We start from the raw sequence: 15,414 nt of genomic DNA, 5'->3' as shown, positions 1-15,414 counted from the left end.
AGTATCAATTAGGAGCAAAACAATAAACAAAACAAAAAAGATTTAAAACAGTACCAATAACAAAGGGGGTTATAATCACATAACATTGCCTGTCTTAATGTGTCATAGACAGCCAGTGAGAATGAACAGGTTGGATATTGACCAGGCAATAAAAACATTTTTTTTTCGTTTTTGAACCCAGCTGCAGAGGGTAAACCATTGTGTTTTGTTTATTATTTTTTATTATTATTATTTTTTTTTACAATTAATATGATATTTGCTAACAAGGAAAATATAACTAAATCATATTACATTTAAGGGACAGCTTCAACATACAGCAAAGTTTGCAGGAGATCCAAAATGAGAACATGACCGATATTAAACCGGGTGATAACCTCCTCCAAAACTGGCGTAAAAATAAAACATGTACTGTTTTGTTACCCTCCCAATAAAATAGGCCTACACATAATTCCACTTCAAACTTGTTATGTTTCTTCAAAGATCCAGACAGGCAGCTGGAAGTATTTGTAGAGAGTATTTTTTTTGGGATAGTATGGTTTTGCAACCCCACCCTTACAGTTGGTAAAAAGCTTCACTTTAAAAGGGTTTCTAAACCTTTGTCATTAGAATATTTAGGGCTAAAACGATTAATTGGATTAATTGATTATTAGAAATAATAATTTACGAATTTAGTAATTGATTTTAGTAATCATTAGGTGAAGTATAGAGACTGTAAAACTGTAAATACTGTAAAGCTGACAGATTGTTTTTTAAAGTATAAAGTTTATCATCATAAAACTCATGGCTGGCTAAAGTAAAAGCCACACCTCATAAAAACATATTGTTTTCAAGATAAAAGTCTTGTGGGTTTTATTTATTTTTTTTCTAACCGTTAGGGTTAAAAACAAATGTACTTTATGATGTCAATTTCAACAAGAGGAAGCATAAAGAGGAAGATAAAAAGAACAAAAGAACACGAGATTGAAATTACAAAATGAGTAAAAGTAACAAGTGGCCTGTTTGAAATATAACATTATACAAAGAATAATTTATTTTTTTACTTAGTCTTTTAAGGAGGCAAGGGGATTGCTGATAAATCTTCTTCAGCATAGAGTCCATGTGAGGAACCAAACTTCAATAAGGACAAAAGGTGCTCAAAATTGGAAAAAAGCTTTCATTTAACAGTATAAAAAATTGTTAACAAAGGCTTAAAAGCAATACAAAATAGCTTAAATAATAAATAACATGGATTTGGGCCCAAATCAACTGAGGTCAACTGAACAGGAACTCAAACAAAAAACTGACCCACTGATACAGAACAGAGGCTGCTTATATAGGGTAGGAATAACCTAAACTTTCCACAGGAGGGAGGCACAACATAACAGGGAAGCAATAAACAAAACAAAAAAAAAGTCCATACAAAACTAAAACATAAATAAAACAACTCTTTAACTTAGCACAATTAATTGAATATTAAGGTGACAAAATAACTAAAGTAAACTTAAACAAAATTCCCCCTCAGTTCTTGGGAAAGTGGTTTGTTCCTGGTTGCTTCTACCTCCAGCTGATCTGCATTTGCAAAACTATGAATTTACACAAACTTTGTGGTGGAGGTAGAAGGATCCACCACAGTCCAGCAGATGTGAAAGCTGAGATATAATAGGAAAAGGATATGTTCTTATATATGCAAGATTTTGGTATGAAATTTTATTGAGGGAAAGATAACAGAAAATTTCAGTTCTGTCATGGTTCCATATTATAACAGATATTTCATTATTTTTTGAACAACTATCATGGATTTTTGTTGTGACATCCAAAATAACATCATAATTACATTTCACTTATCCTGAATTAGGTCAAAGAGGTGACAACTCCTGAATAAAAGCCCAGATGTCACTCTCAGAAACCGATTTTTAAATTGCCTCTTGCCTGGACGTCCTCCCAGTGAGACCCAGAACTTGTTGCAAAGTCTGTGTACTGTATCTCGTCTGGCCTTGGTCTGCCCCCCCAGCCTCCTTCTCTTAGGAATCACTATAAGAGCTGTATGGTGTAACAGTCCTTAACACTGTTTCCTTATTTTGGAAAAATTCATTTAAATCCCAGGCAGGTTCTGTATCTGTGGAATGCATGTTATGGAAGAGTATGGGAAGCCATTTTAACATAAATTCGGTTTTGTCTGACCATCCATGATATCTTAAAATACATTTTGACTATCCAGAATGGTAATTTAAGATATCTGTATTTTCATTCTGATTAGGAAGCATAGAAGATATCTGAAATGTGTATTTCAGATAGTCAGTAATTCCTTCTAGATATCTTAAATTGACGTCTCATACACGTTAATGGTAAATCTGACGTAATTTCGACTAGTCAGAATGTAGTTAGAGATATCTCGAATAAGTATTTTGAATAGTGAAAATAGAAAATATAGAGATATCTTAAATCGCTAAAACGTCTAGTCATAAAACAATTTGAGATATCTTGAATGTAAAGGCATTACAACCGAATTTATTTTAAAATAGCTTGCCACAGTGGTGTGGGTCCTGCTGTAATGCATGCTTTAAACTGACGACTCTAAAGTCATCTTTATTGATGGACTGGTAAACTAGCCTCATCCAATAACAGCTGGAAACAAACATCCCCACAAGTATCAAATTACTATAAGAATGGCTATTTTAACTTATAAATACTTCTTTAATGCATCAAATAAAAGAATAATAATTTAACTTTTTTGTTCTCACATTGGAGAAATTTTCCTCTTTAACCCATCCCCTTGGGGATCTGTGGGCTGCCATTGTGCGGCGCCCCGGGAGCAGCGTGGGGTTAAGGGTTTTGCTCAGGGACCCAGAGTGCAGGCTGTGGGGATTGAACTGGATACTTGCAACCTTCTCAGAGCACAAGCTCACTGCTATAACCCACAAGTCCAACACTCCCCTTGTACAAATACAAAATTGAAAAAAATAAAAAGCAAATGTTAAGTCTTGAAAGCAAGCATTCTCCTTTATTCAGCTGTACAGGTGCTAAAACCAAACACAGGAGTTGAGCATTTCCATCCCAAAGCACAGTGAAAACAGTGTGTTTTTCTTAATCAGACCTGAAGGTGCAGCAAGATATTTGGACAGCCAGCTTTTCCACAGTGATCAACAATGTGCAACATTTAAAATTTGTTACATTTATTTAGAAGAAAAAAACCTAAAAAAATTAAAAAAAAAAAAAAAACTGCAAGGCATATCAAATGACATCAGTGTTTTTTTTTGTTGTTTTTTAACCATGGTGCATTAGAAAAATCTAAACAAAAACAGAATAAAGACACTTTATTTATGGCTTTAATCCTTTTATCCTTTACTCTGATTCTTGCCCAAACGCCTCCTTTACTCCACCTAAAATCACATCCAACATCCCTATTATAAAGTTCCCTCCCACCCTGAACACATTGCCCACTCCACTCCCACTTCTACAGGCCAGCCTGCCCAGACCCCCACCTACAGCCTGAGCTTGACCCTGCATTTCAGACACCACAGTACCCACATAGCCCTCAGTCTGCTCCCACAGCCTCCCTCCAAAAAATTTGGTCACCCACCAACTATTATCCAGCGCGCCTCCAAAAATGCCCACTGTGTCTGCAGCCAGGGTTCCCATTCCTGTTAACCCAGTATGGCAGCTGATCAGCAGGGCCTCTGCCATTGAGGAGGTGCAGAAATAAACACTGGAGAAGCAGGTCCCCCCAATACCGAGCAGCATATCTGCAGCTGATCCCATCCAGGACAGAAGGTCAGAGATGAGGAGGTGGAACAGAGTGAGGGTGTCACCAGGCAGCGCGGAGAGAATTCCCAGATCTTCCTGAAGAACATAAGTTACCTGGGGAAGAAGAAAAGGGCGTTGGCATGTGATTAGCAAGGAGAGAAACAATGCCAGGAATCAAAGAAACTATGTGGCCACACCTAGAAATGAGCAGACGAACGCTGAGCATGTTCAAATGTAGCTTTGACATTAAAATTGGAAAACTAGAATATATGAAAACATAAATTCATTAAACACACAGGGCTTTTATTTATTTCAGTTAATGATTATGTCTTGCAGATAATTAAACTTAACTTTAAGAAAAGCAGAATGTCAAATAAGACAAATTATGGGGATTTTTATCACAATGAATATGAGTCAATGTGCACATTTTATATGTGGTTAGGGCTCCTTTTATAAGAATTAGTGTACCAATGAGGCGTGTTGAGGAGGAAATCAACATTTTGGTTCTTCTAAAATATTGCCTAGGCTGCTTTGATAATGGCATCGAGGTCATCTGCATATTTGGGTCTATAATGCCTCATCTTCCTCTTTACAGTAAAGTAATTTCCCTCTGGGATTATTAAAGTATTTCTGATTCTGATTACAGTCCTTCATAGATCCTCAGGTCAGACCAGTTTGATGGCCTATCAAGCAACAGACACATCATTGTCTTTGAGCCAACTTTTAAGACTTTTAGCATTGTATGTAGCTTCCAGGTCCCAGTTCCAAAAAATTACTTTACATTTGTATAAAGCTTGTCAGTAGAGATAATTATTAGGTACACTGAAAATACATGGGCATGTTTAGACCACAATAAGAATTTCTGCATTAAAAGTTCTTCTTTTACACCGTGCAATTTTAGCTTAACTCCAATTACCAAAAAAATGGTTTTCAAACAGCTGGATAATGCAGTCATCCACCTGAAATAAATGCTTTAAATAAATCACCCTGTGTGCGTAATGAATATAGAGACTTTTTGAATTACTTAAAATAAATTAAGCGTTCCACTATTTAAGAATTATGCTGTCAAAGTTATTAACAGATTGATTTATATCCAATCGATATTTAAAAAGAGCACATGTTATCAGTAAAAGTTTAAGTGAAACCCGATAAAAAGGAATATTAATCAAAAATAAAGACATAATTATTTTTTATATACAAGTACTCTGTGAATACTTAAGGTTGCAGTTTTATGGTACTTTATAATAACCAGTTTGCCTGCAACTGGTTATCTTTCAGAGAATTAATAAATAATTTATTTACATCTATCATCGTGAGCTGAAGAAAAAACAGATAAATACAACCCTTCTAAACTCCATCATGTATTTAACATTTTTTGTGTCAGTTTTTTAAAATAATTTCAAATTTAACACATAAAAAAGAGAAATGTGTTCAATTCTATATCCATTACCACTCCTGTTAAGATGTGTGAGAGCTGGTAAGTCAATGCATCATTTACTACATCTGCAGTAGCCTAATCTATCTGCCAGAGCATACTGGAAATTGATTCTTTTGGTCAAAGTTAATAAGAAAATAAATTAGTTTTTAGTTCAGTAAGGATTTAACATTTAGCAATATGTAATTTATAAATCCTTCTTTATTTATCCAGGCTTTACCAGCAGATAGCGATAAGCCACTTCGCATGTTTAGATAAAGCCAGACACGCTTGCTTTGAAGCAACAGTTTTCTGACCGAGTCCTCCCTCTGTATAATTCCCTTTATCGGATTTTCTCCTGGTTTTTTTTAATCACACCCTCATTAAAAGAAGATTATCTTTACTTTTAGGGTTTTAGTACATCTTTGCTAGTGGTGTGTGTGCAGAGGGCTGTATCTCCCCAGAGCAACCTGAAAGTCAGGATTTAACAATAGATTATGCCGTATCACCTGTGCAGGAAACTCTGTGATGGTGGAGAAGACGGGGTGCAGAGGGGCCTTGATGATGGACAAGGTGGTGGACAGGAGATAGACCAAAGTGCTGGAGGAGTTTGAGTCCTCTTCAGTAACAGGTTCGCTATATGACTGCTCGCTGTTACTCACAGAAAGTAGGGATTCTGTTACGGTTTCGTCTGAAAGGTCAGAAACATCAGCATTCTGTGATTTAGCATCAACCGCAGACCTTTCTTCAGGCACTTTGCTGCCCTCCTTTATGTCTTCCTTTGCATGTGGGTCAATAGTTTCTGATATCACATTCGTTGCATCTGCCTCAGCTTTTGCAGCGTTTGCATGAGGCTGGTAACTGGGAAGCCCCACTATGGCTGCAGCCGTCTCCCTGTTGTCTCCCCCACAGCCTCCAGAGAATATCTCTGCCACCCCTAACATATCCTCCAGCTCCTTCATGCTCACTTGCCACTCTCCCTCCTCTGTCTCTTTGATTAACCCTACACTGAAGCTGCCTTTCCCCTCTGGAGGAGAGCAGCACACTGCAGACCACAGCAGTTTGGCCTGACAGTCTTCATCTCCATCCTCAGCTGCCCCGAGTCGTCCTGCTCCTGTCAGGATGTAGAGGCCCCCTCCTAGAGCGGCACACTTGGGGATGATGCAAGACTGGATGACTGCTGCCACTGCTGAGTCCCACTGTTGAAAAGGGGAGTTTATGGGTGAGCTTGGATCAGACTGATCTGCTCCTCCCTTGAGAAGAGCTGGAACTGTGGCTTTGGCACCATCTTCTTCTGTCTTGGAGTAAAAAAGGGAAAAATATTGTTATTGGACAAATCATTGCTTTTTTTTTTTTTTTTTACTTTTCCTGCAAAATTTTCCATTTGTGATTTATACTTCAGTTAATGTTTAACTTTTCATGTGTTTAAAAGTAACAAGGTAAACTTGTTACTACTTCTCCACAACCCTTTTCTCTTTTTTATGAAGAACCTCCACGATGCATTCCTAAAACCTTAGTAATGCATATCTTGACTAATGTTAAACAAAGCAGCTACTTTGCTGGTTTCGGGGCTTAAATCATTACTAGCCACCAAAATACAGTTCTACTGTAAACAGGAATATACATTATCGTACAGATTTTTTCATTTACATTTACTGATAAGTAACCTGTCAAATTAGAAGGAATCAGAACCTCTTTAAAGACTGATAAAAAGCTACTTTATAACTTATTAGTAATTATAAATAAATGACCTTTGACTCTGGTCTTATTGTTGTTAAGCAAATGAATATTTGTTCTAATCTCAGAAATAAAACGTGGGTTAAAGACTGCAGTAATGTCAGCAAAAGTAACATATATGGATTATCGATAGAAAAAATATATTGTGTAGAAAATAATCCTCTTCTTACTTGCAGGTGATACAAAAAGTTGTTGGTCAGCTTTGAACAGAGAATAGTAAAAAGGAACAATAGATCTGAGCTTTAACTGGGTCATTTTGGGGCATAAATTCGGTTCTAAATCATGTCTCCAAGTCTGGTCCTCTAGAGCTGCTTCTCTGAAATGTTTAAATACATTCATGCTCCAAAAGAACAATGTCAAAGCATCATTATCAGGCTTTTACAAAACTTGGTAGAGCCTGCAGGGGGGAAACTTGTGATGGCTCTGTATTACTGAGATTTTTTTTTTTAGTGGTCAAAGTAAGAAGAAAAAGATCTCTGATCTTTAACAGTATCCTGCGAGTCTCATCCCCACAGCATGCTGCGGCCAGCACCATCCATCACTATGGAGGATGTGTGTTCCCTGTCTCTATTTTCCACCAAACATACTGTTTTACATGTAGGCCAATTATTCAGCATTGGTCTCATCTGCCCATCAAAACTTTATCCACATTTGCCATGTCTCCTACAGCTAGGACTTGTTTTAGTATTTCCATTTTCAGATGACAGACTAAATCTGTCTGAAACCTCAAAGCTTTGTATTGTATGACCTACGTCTGCTTTAAACTTCTCAGCGGTTTCAAAATACACTTATCAACTCTGTTTCTTGATGTTCACGATGCTCAGGGCTTCAAGGAGCAGCTGGATTTATACTTACTGAGAAGATAGGAAAGCTGTTGGATGCAAAGAGTAAATAAATGCTTATGCATACTTCTAAAGTGAAAACTGTGCCTAACGTTCCTTCGAATTAAACCTGCCACGATTCCGATGAAACAGCACTTAAATACTTTGAATTTTGTGGCTGCTAAGGTACATAAAATGTAATAAGTTCAAGGCTGTGAATACCTTTGCAAGGTCAATCAGTAATGTTTATATTTTGGGAAGAATTAGACAAAGAATCAGTCCAAAAGTAAAAACCTGGACCTGCAGAAAAGCTAAGAGAAAACAAGTCTACAGGGTGGTAATTAAGTGGAGTGCTTATAAGCTATACAAGCAAAAATTCTATAATGCTATCTTAATTTTTAATGCATCCTTACCACAGTCTCCCCCTCACGCTCCTCCTCTCTCCCTGTCCATCCATGGCTTAGATGAAAGGCAGAGCAGACAGTGGTGTCACAGGTCGGCCTGGACAGAGTGGCAAACGCCTGTCCCCCGGGCAGCCTGTGGCAGTGGCGGTGCAGGGGCAGCTCAGCTGAGGCTCCCCGAGGAGGCGTCTGTCTGTAGAAGGAGCCGTCGCAGAGGGTGAGGCCTGGCTCGGAGTCCTGCTCAGCTGGAAGAGACAGGCCTGGGCCCAGAAGTGCCAGCAGGCAGACAGCAGCAGCAGCTGCTGCACTGAGAGCAGCAGGACTCAGCATGGTGGTGAGCTCAGCTAATCTTCCCTCCTCTCAAACACAGTGAGGGGAGGCTTATAAATTATCCAGTGGTCTCGGCGTACAGATGAAGATAAATAATGGCTGCTGATGGGCTTGCTGTTTGCCCCCTCACCGATTCCTAGCTTCTTTCTCTGGTTTAACTCCAACCATGCCTGCCTTCCTCTCCTTCCAGCCGTGAAAGTGAATCAGTTTTTGCAGGAACAATCTTGCTTACTCCTTCATTTCCCTTTCCAGTGACAGCCTCGCCCCCCTCTGTCAGTTCCACCCTCTGGCTGTTTGTGCTCCTCACCGCTCCCTCTGCAGCTACACCTTTACCTCCCATTGCAGTGTGGCACATAACCTGAGCCCACACCTATTAATTACCTGCAAGACTGCATTCCCAAAAAAATACATTTGTGCAACACAGCCGTGCACATTCCAGTGAGTCAGAAAAAGACATGGCTTTTATCTGAACTGCTCCTAAATCAAGCAGTGAGCTCTAAAATAAGCAGTTTGTTAATGAAATCCTCATTAAATCGTAACGCTGACAGCAACACATTCACTCTAAACTCACACGCCCACCTTCATGGCCCACAGATTAAAGCTGGCGTTTCCTAATATCAGTAACATGCCTGCTGAAGCACGATTCTGGCACGCATGGACTCTTACAAAATCATTATGGCAATGGCAAGTAAACAGTAAGAGTGAAAAGTAAAAAAAAGATCTCAAGCACTCCCAACAACAAGACGGGGTGGAGTTCAGCCAGAATGCCTTCACATTACTCAAGAGTTATGGGTAAAAGGAGCCAAAGGCAAACATAAGGTTCTGCAGAGTGGTGTCAGCATTCCTCAGGACAGAGGTGAAGCAAGCAATAGATTTCTGACAAAATATGAATTAAGATGACAAAAAAAACAAATTTGAATCTTAACCTTAAATAATGGATTCCTTAAATCGGTGTGATTTTCATAGCAGGGCATCAAGCCATTAAATAAAAGCTGTTTAAGCTCTTTACGTACATAAAGAATTATACAACACCTCTGCAGCTTCTGTGCTATTTATATAGCGAAGCTAACAATATTTCAGTTTTTAAAAAAGTTTAGAGAGTTAAAATGAAAAGACATTGACACACAACAGTACAGGTGCAAAAACAAATTGTGTATGTATTTTTAAAAAAGGCATTAATTATGTCAGAACTGTAACAAGTACAACTTTGTAATTCTGTGGTTACAAATGACAAACTTTTGAGACGGTGGTTGAACCAAGAAAAGCAAAAAAGAGAAGAACGACCGTGGTTGAGATCACAGACTGTTAATGGATAAAACAGTCAATGGAAACATAGAAACAGCAGCAGAAATTATCAAATTAGATACTGAGTCATGAGACAAGTGGGCATTGATTAGCATGATCAGCATATCAAATACCACACGAAATGAATATTTTGATCTAGATAGCTACCAACTGCAGCTAATCAGGGTAATACTTTTACTACCTGCAGCAGAACCATGTCATATCATCACAAACTTCTGAGAAATATCAATATATATATGTGGAGCAGCTGCAGCTAGCAGACAGTCAGATTTACGTGGCCCATTTTAGCAAGCTATGGCAGATAAGCTCATATTAGACATACTCATACCAGAGGGACAGAACGCTGTTAGCATCTAATAACAGTCTAGAAAGTCAAAACAGCGAATGTTTAGTTGTTGCTTTTTGTTCCTTGACAACATCTCTGTTCCTATGTGCAGTGAGGCTGCAACAATCCACCATCAGTTTTGTCAGTCTGCCCAAAATGGTGCAAGCCTTTAGATTTCACACAAGTCTGTCACTTCTGCCGTAGCATAAAACACATGCTGTATGTGGTAATGGCTTATTTAACAAGCTCATGATAGTACAACATGTTTTAGAGAGACCAATTACACATAATAACCCCACCGAACCAGATTAAGGTTTTAGGTGCCACTATATCAGAACAAGGTGGAAGCTTTCGAGTTAATCCTTAACTAGAGATCCATATTTAGACAAAAATTCTGCTTAAGGCGAAACATCTGTAGCTGTCAAGAAAGAAAAAAAAAACTGATCCTGCAATGTGCGGAGCATTAATGAGTCAGTAAAGTACCATATAATCACAACTTTGATGTGGTCCATGTAACAGTGATGAAATGCTATGAGCTTTCAAGAACATATAGAGCACTGACATCAAGATACCCCTATGAAGACAATTAAAAAAACTAAATCTAAATGCGGTTTGGACCAATGCTTTGGAGCATAAAATGGTGAAAATGATGCATTCTATTTCCTCTGTTGGATTCAAAACGACCTCATTTATAGACACCCTGGGTTACATTTTTCCTTTAAAAGGTCAAAATTTGTCTAATTCAGAGAAAAACATTGTATAGATTGTACTAAATTGGCTGGTTAGACAAAAAAAAAAAAAACTACTACAACAAAAAAACTCAAACATCTGTTCAATCCAGGGAATGCACAATAAGTGCACCTTCACAAAAAGAAATACTACCGGATCATGGCTTTATTAATACGGTAATCTGCAAATTATCATTACCAATCACACTGTAATTGATCCTATAGCCACCAGGGGGAGCTTGGCTTTCAGGAGAAAAAAAATCAAGTCTTTTTTGTCATCCTTTTCCTCCTTCCTCCTGCTCGCTCACTCATTGGGAATGTCAATGACGAGCTCAGCCTCATCTCCCTCCCCTCTGTCCTCGTCGCCCCTGTCGCTGTCCCCGTCGCTCTCACCTTCCTCATCAGCAGCGTCTCCGCTCAGCATTTGTTTAGGAACCCAGCTGAAGGGCCCTCTAGCTGCCTGAGCGGCTCCAGAAGGCGACGTGTAGTTAGCCGCCATCGGAGCAACAACCTAAGGAGAAGAAGGGGAAAAATTTTAAAAAGGGGACAAAAAGAGGACAAAAACATCTTAAATAAAAAGGTGAATGGCAACGGATGGTAATGTCACAGATGTGTACATAAAGTTAAGACAAAAATTGGTAATGTACCTTAACTAAGAGAAATGTTGCATAAAATATTCTAAAACAAACCAATAAAAACTAAAGACGTTGGAAGGAGTAAATCTTTTTTATCATCACTTCTCTGTAAACATCTCCTTTTTCCCCCTCCTCCTCTCACCTTCCCTGTGGCCTCTCTCTTGTTTTTTGCCGTCTTTGTTTTTCTCTCTTTCTTCATGCGCTCGACTGGCGGTGCCAAATACTCTGGTGGGAAGGGCATCTGCCCCACGCACATGCACACCCCGATTATTCCAAATGACCACATGCACAATTTCATGAAGAGTTTGAGGCACACACACATACATAGAAGAAACACAAACATACAAACACGGGAGAACGAAGAGCACAAGGACAGTGAAGGCATTTAATAAAAATGAAAATAAAAACATGTATAAAAAAGAAAACATTAAATAAAAAAATCAATGAAAACAGGGAATATGTCTGCAGATGAGAAGATGACAATGGCTGCAGTTTTACTGCGGTAAATAACCGAGAACTGGAGAACTCACGGTGTTGAGGTAAGATCCGGCACTGGATGACTGCAGGGGGTTAACCCCAGGACGAGACAGCAGAGAGAGATGAGGCGATGAGGAGGAGGAAGAAAGGCATGCTCCAGGGCTGCTTTTCCTCCTGAAGAATGAGGAATTCACAGAGGAGGTCAAAGTGATAAATGAGAGCTTCAACAATTATGGAGCTGAACTATCTGCTTAGTTAAATTGTTTATCTTGACAACATAGATGGATTAAAGTCATAAAAAACAACAGCAGTAAGAAATAATAACCAGCAATTCAATTATGAAAGGTCATTATTTAGATCTGGGTGACTTTCCTAATGATAGAGAGAAAAAATTTAACCAATAAACACCCACGTTTCTTTTTTACTTTACATTTTCACTCAGCCTTCACTGAGTTTTATTGTTTCCTTAAGTCCCCTCTAAAAACTTGAGTCAGCTAGAAATATCCTAAAGAATTAGAAACAGGCAGAAAGAAAGCCTGGTCAGCTGAGCAAACAATGACTTCCTTTTCAGAGGCATGGGCCAGTATGGGCTTTTGCTTGCCCTGTTTATCTGTAACTTTTAATACCAACCTTGCCTAGCTTGGCCATGAGGGTTTGAGAGGATAAACCCTTTCACACATCCTACAGAATGCCTAGGGGCTCTGAAGGAGTTCAGTGAAACTGTAGATCATTTCACATGTACAGCTGGGTGAAATTCCTCAAAAATCTATTTATTTTCATATCAAATCTGATAGATTTTTTTTTTCCTTTCACACTTAGGTTTCATAATAAAAAAATGCAAATAACATATAATTGCTCTCAAAAACTAGCTTGTATTTCAATCGTCCTTTCTGGGAAGTGACCTTCATTTAAAGGGCAGAAATATTCAAGCTGGAAAAAAGGCTACAAACAATGAAAATATTTCTCACTAAAGGTTTTAGGCTAGCATTATCAATTAAATATCAGTTATGAGTAAAAATCTAACAACAAAAAGTGATGAACTGATGTCACCTGGAGTTTTGGAAGCCCAAGGTGCGTATTGGTAAAAAAAAGAACAAAATGAAAGATTCTACAAAAATGAAATCTCCATAAAGAACAAATTTAGATTAATTAATTAAATAAAATCAATTAGTCGCCCAGCATTATTCGCTGGTTATATTTTCTATTGAAATTAATCAGATTATTACCACAACATATATTTATATTTCCCTGCCCTACTCCTAAATAGATCTCAAAAAGGAGTTGCATATCATTATAAAATGGTATTTTTACGCGATTAATTACAACCTCCAATATTTAGCTCATCATCTCATTCGTGATTATATTGTTTATTTTAAACTGTCAGCTTGGATTGGAACAGATTCCAGAAAATGACTTTTAAATTAAAGGTATTGTGATATCTGATAAAACTATTCAAGACAAAAAAGTATGACTTTGAGAGAAACTCCCGGGTCTGTGGATATACTGTATACAATATGAAACCAAACCCAAAGACCAAAGTCTTTATAATGCATTTTAAAAACTTTTAATGTCTTTCTACATAAATTCTAGGGCTGCAACTAATGATTATTTTGCAAATCAATTAATCTGTTGATTATTTTTCTGATTAATCGATAAAAAATCAGACACCCAAAGGTTTCTTAAAGGAGATTTTTTTTAATAAAATTACACCAGGTGAAACTAAAACTTTTCCGTTTAAGGAGTTCTGGATAGAGCATGTTTTTTTTTTTTGTTTTTTTTTTATCTTAAATGCAAAATGTTTATGTATTTCATTCTCTTGATATACTTACTTTTCTAAGTGGGTTGCTCTGTCAGCAAAAGGCATGTTTTAGAGTCTCTATAATCCAGTTAATAACTTAGTTGATCATTATTTCAATAATTGATTAATTACGATTAATCCGATGAATTTTTTTTAGCCCAAATATATTCTTAACATAAATAATACGACTCAGTTACCTATTTCTTTACTTAAAATACATCTTCTTGTAATATTTCTAAAGATCTGTGATATTAAAAAAAACAAGGTTAAATCCAATGATAAAGACCTTCTTTTGAAAAACGCTAAAGTCTGTGAAACTGTTTGATCTTTTCAGTCCAAATTGAATTATATGCAGATAAAGATGAACCCTTTTCTGGTCAATCAATATACATTTCTGGCTTACTTTTTAGCAATTTCTCGTTCTCTTTCCCTTTCCCTTAGTCCTTCGCCTTCACTGTTCTCTGAAGAAACTGTTGCATCTGAATCTGGAGAAAGTAGCAAGAATGTCTGACTCGACAGGAAACTAAAATCAGCTCAGAACGAGATGTATAATGTGGTACTAACCTGAGGAGTCCTCATCCACCCTCTCATACTGCAGCAACCTGTCCAAAAGAAAACTACAAAACAGACCAGACTTCAGTTTACACCACTTTTAATTTGGACACTTGGACATGATCAAGCAGGAACTATTTTACCTTTTGTCTCTAGAAACTTTTAGAAGTTTTCTTTGTGCCCTTCTCAACTCCTCCTGAAAACATTCCTGCTCCTGTGAACCAGTATAAACCAGTAATAAGGTATGCATTCTGGGTTTAAACCACCATTACTTAAAAAAAGAAAAAAAAAAAGCTCAAAGCACTCACATAAACCAGAAATTTTAATTTTCGTTTAAGAGTTTTATATTTTCGCTTGTAGTCGACCTCGACGTCTGTCTGGCCGTTCATTTCTGTAAAATACATGCCAAAAATAATCAAATTGACCAACCGAACTTCAGTTTAGCCGCAGTGCATTGTATACTGGAAGCTCAGTTAGCTTAGTTAGCTGGAGCTTTGAGTATTTAATGCTATATTTTTATTTATACAGGGCACAAAGACCACTGAAAACATGTAAAATAGCCTCAAACTGTAAAACCTGAAACCAGAATTCGTATTTAGTGTTTAAAAATAGCATCAATTACCTTTAGCTTGGGTTGCTCTCAGCGACATTTTTCTTGTTTACATGCGTTTTTTCTACAGCATTTCCGGCTGCGTAGTTCCCTCCCAGCTCAGTACTGCCCCTCATAGGTCAGACGGTGGTAGTTCAACATTCATCTGAGAGAACAGGCCGCAGTTTCATTACAAAATACAAAGTACATCAAGCGTTTATTTATTGATGTTTACGTCGATATAAAAAAAACATAATAATTTTGTTTTCATCAGAAAATTAGATGATGATATTGAAGTCAAAAAATAGAATAATTTTCCCATAATTTTTTCTTAAGACAGCTGAGCCCTCCACAAGAAGTGCAAAGCCTATTCTAAAAAAAGCTGGGTTTTAGCAAACTGGAAGCAAGTTTAAAAAAGACTGCATATAGAGTCACCAGAACCTTGACATCCACTGTTTGTGTTTTATTGCCCCTGAACCAGAGATAACATTAAAATACATTACAATCAGGGGAGGATCTAGGCATCTAGGAGATCAGGGGCTTAGCCCCGAGGGTGAAGATGAGCGTGTAGACTTTCTG

General features: G+C 37.6%; 2 protein-coding genes across 3 annotated transcripts; both read right to left on the bottom strand.

Annotated features, from left to right (window-relative positions):
- Nucleotides 1-2,855: 2,855 nt before the first annotated feature.
- On the bottom strand, nucleotides 2,856-8,922 carry LOC107082231. Its single transcript, XM_015370795.1, has 3 exons — nucleotides 8,109-8,922; nucleotides 5,647-6,435; nucleotides 2,856-3,837 (listed from the first exon to the last, which is right to left on the bottom strand). The coding sequence occupies exons 1-3, from the start codon at nucleotides 8,424-8,426 to the stop codon at nucleotides 3,322-3,324; spliced, it is 1,623 nt and encodes a 540-aa protein (XP_015226281.1). The 5' UTR covers nucleotides 8,427-8,922; the 3' UTR covers nucleotides 2,856-3,321.
- A 603-nt stretch (nucleotides 8,923-9,525) lies between these two features.
- ino80e (INO80 complex subunit E) lies at nucleotides 9,526-14,929 on the bottom strand. 2 transcript variants are annotated; one of them, XM_015370796.1, is made up of 8 exons: nucleotides 14,869-14,929; nucleotides 14,555-14,637; nucleotides 14,390-14,460; nucleotides 14,259-14,311; nucleotides 14,098-14,179; nucleotides 11,950-12,070; nucleotides 11,562-11,660; nucleotides 9,530-11,295 (listed from the first exon to the last, which is right to left on the bottom strand). In XM_015370796.1, exons 1-8 carry the CDS (start codon nucleotides 14,894-14,896, stop codon nucleotides 11,089-11,091), a joined length of 744 nt encoding a protein of 247 aa, XP_015226282.1. In that variant the 5' UTR covers nucleotides 14,897-14,929; the 3' UTR covers nucleotides 9,530-11,088. The 2 variants fall into 2 exon arrangements, with proteins under 2 accessions (XP_015226283.1, XP_015226282.1); XM_015370797.1 differs by lacking the exon at nucleotides 11,562-11,660 and having other exon boundaries at nucleotides 9,526-11,295.
- Between the last annotated feature and the right edge of the window lie 485 nt (nucleotides 14,930-15,414).

Source organism: Cyprinodon variegatus, unplaced genomic scaffold, assembly GCF_000732505.1.
Source record: "Cyprinodon variegatus isolate N-32 unplaced genomic scaffold, C_variegatus-1.0 Scaffold48, whole genome shotgun sequence".
Taxonomy (NCBI): Eukaryota; Metazoa; Chordata; class Actinopteri; order Cyprinodontiformes; family Cyprinodontidae; genus Cyprinodon; species Cyprinodon variegatus.
Note: the sequence above shows the minus strand (reverse complement) of the source record. Positions and strands in the feature narration are given on the sequence as shown.

What these genes read in the sequence shown, in the direction of transcription:
- LOC107082231 (XM_015370795.1), bottom strand. Translation starts at nt 8,426, where the DNA reads ATGCTGAGTCCTGCTGCTCTCAGTGCAGCAGCTGCTGCTGCTGTCTGC. An exon ending in AGCGTGAGGGGGAGACTGTG is followed by an intron (nt 6,436 to 8,108) that starts GTAAGGATGCAT and finishes TTTTACTCCAAG; the next exon opens with ACAGAAGAAGATGGTGCCAA. An exon ending in TCACAGAGTTTCCTGCACAG is followed by an intron (nt 3,838 to 5,646) that starts GTGATACGGCAT and finishes CTTCTTCCCCAG; the next exon opens with GTAACTTATGTTCTTCAGGA.
- ino80e (XM_015370796.1), bottom strand. Translation starts at nt 14,896, where the DNA reads ATGTCGCTGAGAGCAACCCAAGCTAAAG. An exon ending in GAGAGCAACCCAAGCTAAAG is followed by an intron (nt 14,638 to 14,868) that starts GTAATTGATGCT and finishes TGTATTTTACAG; the next exon opens with AAATGAACGGCCAGACAGAC. An exon ending in GGTGGATGAGGACTCCTCAG is followed by an intron (nt 14,180 to 14,258) that starts GTTAGTACCACA and finishes TACTTTCTCCAG; the next exon opens with ATTCAGATGCAACAGTTTCT.